Raw genomic sequence first — 6,872 nt, 5'->3', positions numbered from 1 at the left:
TCTTGAAGTGAAGAAGCCTTGAGTTCTTATCTAGGATGTCCAAGTCACCTAACAGGTTCTCTGTGTGAATAAATTGCTTCCTGTATTCTGGAAAAGCTGATATCACATGACCAGAAGAAACTACCATGTGTAGGTGGTGAGCTGGAGGACTGGACAGGCATATCTTTGGAAGCAGGGGTTGGGTGATTGCCTGGCAAGGTTACACCTCTGTTTTGAGAGCAAAAATAGAAGAGGTTGCTGTATCTTAAACACAGAATATTTTTTGTTAATATTAAATTTATTGTATTTTGTTTTCATGAAACGGATTTCTTTCTCAGCACCTATTAAATGCCTGGTGCCATTCAAGTTCCTACCCTCAGAGGTAGGAGATGGCACCTTGTCATCTAAAAGAAGGGACGGCAGCTAAAGAGGTCTGAGTGTAAGGTTCACCTCAGGATGTTGAATTTGTTGCCTCCTTTTAGAATGAAAGTATACATAAAAATTGGGTAATGGGCTAGATGACTGAAACGAGAAACTTAATTTAGAGTTCCTGTTTGCATCTCTGCAGCCACTTCAGAAGGCACGTGTTTGGTTTGCTCTGAGCCTAACCTAGAGTGCTCACAGAAGTCTTTCAGTTGCGCTTGGGAACTGCAGCTGTGGGAAGATTTCAGTGCATTGCTTCTCCTGAGTGCTCTTCATCTTGGGTAAGCAGTTGGTTTGAATTTCTTAAGCCATTATTTGAACTTTTCTCATTCGGAAGTGTGCCAGTTCTGAAGGCTGGTTGAATTGGCAGTCTCTCAGGACTGTGAATTGCAGAGCTCTTGATCTCTGCAGGGGATGTCATAGAGTAGTCTAGTGGGTGCTGTTTCAGTTACTGTCGTGTAGAGTAACTTAGGTGAATCTACTCAGCAAAAAGAGGAGCAAAAAGTTTGCTCATAATGAGTATATGACAATGATGATGCTAAGGCTTCAGCTTTTAAGTCATCTATAGGTTTTGGTAGAGCTGTGACTGGCTGGCCTTGAGCTCATGGCAGAGCTCTTCCTTCACTGTTTTTATTTTTAGAAGAGAGTTTTAAATTTTATTTTAAAACAAATTTTATTATGTGTATTTAAGATATACAACATAATGCTGTAGATACATGTAGATAGTAAAAAGTTTACTATGGTGAAGCAGATTAATATAGCCATCATTTCACATAGTTATACCACTGTTTCTCTTCTCCCCATTATAGGCAAGCCAATATTTAACCTTTAGGAGCCCGAGACTTAAACCTCCCAAGAGAGCTAGGCTACTGGCCATGCTTATTATACCCTCAGCACAGCCCTGACCTTGGGAAAGGCTGATGTATGAAGGTTTAAGTATAACCCAGTCTGAAGAAGGGAGCAGGAGTAAGGACTTCCAGGGTCCCATTCGTGTAGAAGGTTAACTGATGTGACCTGGACGATGTTACAGAAGCCACGTAACCTACCAGTCTGTATTTAGTGGCTTAAGAAGGAAAAATGAAGGCATATTTTAAGAGGCATGGTTTAGAGTGGTTACATGGACTTGTATACCTAAAAACGTCTGAGAGCCCACAGTTGCACAGCAGTGCGCAGACAGATTGAGGGGACTTGGCATTGCAGGTGGACAACACTCTTTGAGTAAGGCAAGGCTGTGCAGTTGCTCGTTTGCTCAGCGGTTAGTTGTCCTTACTAGGGACAAACACTGACTGAGAGACAGCAACTCTCCCTTATTTTGTCTCATGATATTGTAATTTTGGGAGGTAACATTCACATCTTACGTGGCTTGTCACTTTTCTAAAGATTGTTTTTTTCTGTAGTAACTGCCAAGGAGAACAATTCCCCTACATTGTTTAGTAACTTTTAAAAATTGACACATAATAATCACACATATTTATGGAGTGCACAGGGATGTTTTAATACATACAATGTATAGTGATCAGATAAGGCTAATTAGCATATCATTGCCTCAAAGATTTTTTCATTTATTTATGTTAGGAACACTCAATATCCTCCCTCTAGCTATTTGAAACTATGCATCATTGTTAACCATAACCATCTTAATGTGGTATAGGACACTACAACTTCTTCTTCCTATCTAGCTGTAATTTTATTCCTTTAATAAATCTCTCCCTATGTCCCTTCCCCTCTAGTATCCTCTGTTCTACTTTTTACTTCTGAGATCAACATTTTTCGCTTCCACATATGAGTAAAGACCACTCAGTGTTTAAGTTTCTGTTCCTGGCTTATCTAACTTAACAGAATGTCTCCCAGTTCTGTTTATGTTACTGTGAATCACAGGATTTTATTCTTTTTAATGCCAAAATAATATTTCGCTGTGTACATATATCACATTTTCTTTACCCATTTATTTATTGTTGGACACCTAGATTGATTCTGTATCTTGGCTATTGTAATAGTGCTGCAGTAAACATGGGAGTGTAGAGGTCTCTTCAATATACCGATTTCCTTTTCTTTGGATAAATGTCCAGTGGTGGGATTGCTAGGTCATATGGTAGTTCTATTTGTAGTTTTTTTGAGGGACCTCCATATTGTCTTGGATAGTGACTAGCCAGGGCTGCTGTCATGGGAGGTAAGGGTACTTACCAAGAAAGTCGTAAGCAAAGAAAGGGAGATTTATTAGAGAAGGTATGAAAATATGTTGCAAGGTTGCCATGGGCATCACAACAGGAAAGGGCTGTCTACAAAGAGGCAGAGACTAGAGAGAAGTTTTATAGGGTTTTGCTAGAGGGGGCCACCTGTGGAATGAGGTCACTGTGCCCACAGAGGTCATTGTGGCTTTGGGTTGTTTGATTAGCTGTCTCTCAGAACAGTTGTTCATTGTTCTTCCCCACCTGGGGCCCTCGCCAACTTGGGGACCCTCCCTCATTGTTGCTTACTTATCAGGACGCTGCATTCCACCCCTGACAGAACAACAATGACAAATCTTTGGCATTGGGCAGAGGTCTCATCTTCCAACTGCTTCCTGCTGACCAGGGGCATAGAGTTCTCCCTACCTGGAATTGTTGATCTGTTAAGGGACCCTGCGGATCATTGTCCTGGACTGTGGGATTAGATTTTGCTGGAGGAAGGGTCTCATCAGAGGAGGGAGCATGTCAAGGCAAAACTGGTATCCAGTTGAATTCAGGGGAGACTTGTAAAGGTAGCAGCCATCATTAGGGAGAGACTGATATCCCATTCACAACATCATTTGAAGGTGAAACTGCTGAATTCCAGAAGATAAAATTTTGTTTCTTAAGCCAGTTACTGAAAAGGTGAAGAAACATCTTTTGCAGTCTGACTGTTTTTCCTTATTGAAAGCCCTTTTAGATAACCTGGAAGTTTCTTGATGAAAGGCATTTGAATTTAAATAGACACAGCATAGGGAACCAATTTTGGACTATTATACCTTAGTTACATACAACATTCTTTTTATAAATTTCTTTCATTAATTTTCTCATGACTTACACCATCTATGACATGCTTAGACTTTATGACTTCTCCTAAATATTTTTCTTTTCTTTTTCTTTTTTGAGATGGAGTTTTGCTTTTGTTGCCCAGGCTGGAGTGCAGTGGTGTGATCTTGGCTCACCACAATCTCTGCCTTCCACATTCAAGTTCAAGCAATTCTCTGCCTCAGCCTCTCAAGAAGCTGAGATTTCAGGCACCTGCCACCATGCCCAGCTAATTTTTTGTATTTTTAGCAGTGACAGTGAAACCTTGTTGGCCAGGCTGGTCTCGGACTCCTGACCTCAGGTGATCCACCTGCCTTGGCCTCCCAAAGTGCTGGGATTACAGGCATGAGCCACTGTGCTTAGTCAACATCCCTCTTTCTTGACAATTAGTCATTTTGCTTTACAACAAGAATTTACAACACAAGATCCTTTCTTACATAAAATCTCTTTCTTTATAACTCTCCTTACCAAAAGTATCTTTTCACCTTTATAACATTTTCCTCCTCTTCTTCTTTTTTTTTTTTTCCATTTTTTTATTTTATTGCATTTTAGGTTTTGGGGTACATGTGAAGAACATGCAAAATTGTTGCATAGGAACACACGTGGCAGTGTGATTTGCTGCCTTCCTCCCCATCACCTACATCTGGCATTTCTCCCCTTGCTATCTCTCCCCAGCTTCCCACCCCCCACCCTCCCTCCCCTATTTCCCCCCAACTGACCCCAGTGTGTAGTGCTCCCCTCCCTGTGTCCATGTGTTCTCATTGTTCAACACCCGCCTATGAGTGAGAACATGCGGTGTTTGATCTTCTGCTCTTCTGTCAGTTTGCTGAGAATGATGGTTTCCAGGTTCATCCATGTCCCCTCTGCGCTTTCACTGGGAGCTGCAATCCTGAGCTGTTCCTAAACGGCCATCTTGGATCCTTTTTTTTTTTTATTTTGAGACAGAGTCTTACTCTATTGCCCAGGCTGGAGTGCAGGGTGCAATCTCAGTTCACTGCAACCTCTGCTTCCTGGGTTCAAGTGATTCTCATGCCTCAGCCTCCCAAGTAGCTGAAACTACAGGTAGATGCCACTATGTTTGGCTAATGTTTGTATTTTTAGTAGAGATTGGGTTTTACCATGTTGGCTAGTCTGGTCTTGAACACCTGACCTCAAGTGATCTACCTCCTTAGCCTCCCAAAGTGCTGAGATTACAGGCTTGAACCACTGCACCTGGCCTTCACCTTTATGTCGTTCTTTATGTCTCTCTTATTTCCTGGTTCCTTTTACCTTGTTTTATATGTAACCTCTTTTTTTTTTTTTTTTTTCCGATATGGAGTCTCACTCTGTTGTCCAGGCTGGCATGCAGTGGCACAATCTTGGCTCACTGCAATTTCTACCTCATGGGTTCAAGCAATTGTTCTGCCTCAGCCTCCCAATTAGTTGTGACTACAGGTGTGTGCCACGACACCCAGCTAAGTTTTGTATTTTTTTAAGTAGAGACAGGGCTTTGCCATGTTGGCCAGGCTGGTTTTGAACTCCTGACCTCTGGTGATCTACCCGCCTTGGCCTCCCAAAGTGCTGGGATTACAGGAGTGAATCACCATGCCCAGCCTATATATAACCTTTAAGTTACCTTTGAATTAGACAAAAAATATTTTCCTTTTGTTAGGAAGTTAAGGTTTATACTGCGTGCTGCTGTGTGAGTTCTGTGAAAGGGGCACAAATGAAGAGATTATCCCCCCTCAAGAGATTGCTAGGTTAAATTTCTTGCTAGGGTGTGTCTGAATAAGTGTGGGCTATTTTTAAACCCCTGAGATAGGACTATCTAGGTTGAAGCTATTGGTTAAAGATGTAGGCAGCTTTTCTGGGAGAAATAGAGATATTAGAGGGAAAGATGAATTCAGAAGTTGAGTAAACATTAAGCAGGCACCCATCTTGGAAGGGATATATTTGCCTCAAAGGGGTGTGGGGCATTTGGATATTACCAGGGACTGGTAGGGGAATGGTAATTGATCCCTTAAGTAATATGAAGGAGTATGGACCTTTTCTTTTGGAGGGAGGGGGTGCCACTTGTTCTCATTACTCTACAGGGTTTGGAGGAGAGTTGCTCAGAGAAGATTAGTGTAGAGTCACTACAAGTCATTTCTGTAGCCAAAAGGATAACTCCAAAATTTCTAAACGGCAAAAATCTTTACTTGCTAATAGAGGGGAGACTCAACTTTCCAAACAGGTCACAATAAAGACAGCATGAGGCCAGCCGAATCTGTCTTCTCTCTCCTCCTTTTTCTGTTGTTTATTAAAGGTAAGCAAAAATCTTTCATTATTTTTAAACATTATGTAAAAATCTTGTTTAAAAGAGAAAGCCAAATTTCACCTTTGCATTAGTATATTATTAATGTTAAACCTAATTCTTAATAAAATCTTATAAACAAATCTATACAATCATAATTAGTTTGACCATAAGGTAAAATTGTCCATAAACCTCTCATAATTCTTTACAACTTTCTGTTGAACAAACAAATTCTCTAGAAAACCATTATTCAGACACATGGGCCCAGATTCTGGCCCTACATTAGTATGCTTTTATTTCAATGTTTGACCTATGAAAAAACTAAATGATCCCCTATACCCACAGAACTTTTTACAAGATTAACCCTTCACAAATCATTTTCAACTTGCTTAAATCATCAGTTTTGAACCATTGCTCTTTTTTTTGTTGTTGAGAAGGAGTCTCACTCTGTTTCCTAGGCTGGTTGGTGTGCAGTGGTACAATCTTGGCTCACTGCAACCTCTGCCTCCCGAGTTCAAGTGATTCTCCTGCCTTAGCCTCCCAAGTAGCTGGGATTATAGGCGCCTGCCACCACACCTGACTAATTTTTGTATTTTTACAAAATACAAAAATTGGGTTTGCCATGTTGGCCAGGCTGGTCTTAAACTCCTGACCTCAAGTGGTCTGCCCACCTTAGCCCCCCAGAGTGCTGGGATTACAGGCGTGAGCCACCATGTCCAGCTGTCTCATTACTCTTTTAGGTGAGGCCAATACTTAGAACCCTCTGAGCTAGACAAAATTATATTCTCTTTAACAGAAACCATACTCACATGCCTTCTTATAACCTCCCACTGAGAACACATTCTTTATTTACAGTCTTTATTTTTTATTTTATTTACACTATTTTTATTTTGTATTATATTTACGCTGTCTTTATTTTCTATTTTATTTACACTGCCTTTTATATTTTATTTACACTGTCTTTATTTTTTTAAATCATTAGATTCACGTGACCTAAAAGAGATTAAAGTTTCAATTTTTCTGATAATATGTTTGATTTTAATTTCTTTAAGCCAATTAATTAGAGCTTTTCTATAAATACTATACACACAACACATATACATACACAGACAGAAATGGAGATTCAAGACAAAATTCCATTGACTGAGAAGTTTTTAGAGAGAAGG

General features: G+C 40.3%; 1 protein-coding gene across 3 annotated transcripts in view; it reads left to right on the top strand.

Annotated features, from left to right (window-relative positions):
* Positions 1–534: 534 nt before the first annotated feature.
* JAML (junction adhesion molecule like) overlaps positions 535–6,872 on the top strand; it is a 38,750-nt gene continuing 32,412 nt past the window's right edge. Inside the window, exons 1-2 of one of the 3 annotated variants that reach the window (XM_037736693.1) lie at positions 547–683; positions 5,647–5,718. In XM_037736693.1, coding sequence (XP_037592621.1) covers positions 5,664–5,718 — 55 coding nt within the window. In that variant the 5' untranslated portion in view covers positions 547–683; positions 5,647–5,663. Of the gene's footprint in view, positions 684–5,646; positions 5,719–6,872 lie in introns of all 3 variants that reach the window. The other 2 variants (XM_017523410.2, XM_017523411.2) reach the window with 2 other exon arrangements.

This window comes from Cebus imitator, unplaced genomic scaffold, assembly GCF_001604975.1.
Source record: "Cebus imitator isolate Cc_AM_T3 unplaced genomic scaffold, Cebus_imitator-1.0 Scaffold28, whole genome shotgun sequence".
Classification (NCBI taxonomy): domain Eukaryota; kingdom Metazoa; phylum Chordata; class Mammalia; order Primates; family Cebidae; genus Cebus; species Cebus imitator.
The sequence above is the reverse complement of the archived record's forward strand: the minus strand, read 5'-3'. Positions and strand labels throughout refer to the sequence as shown.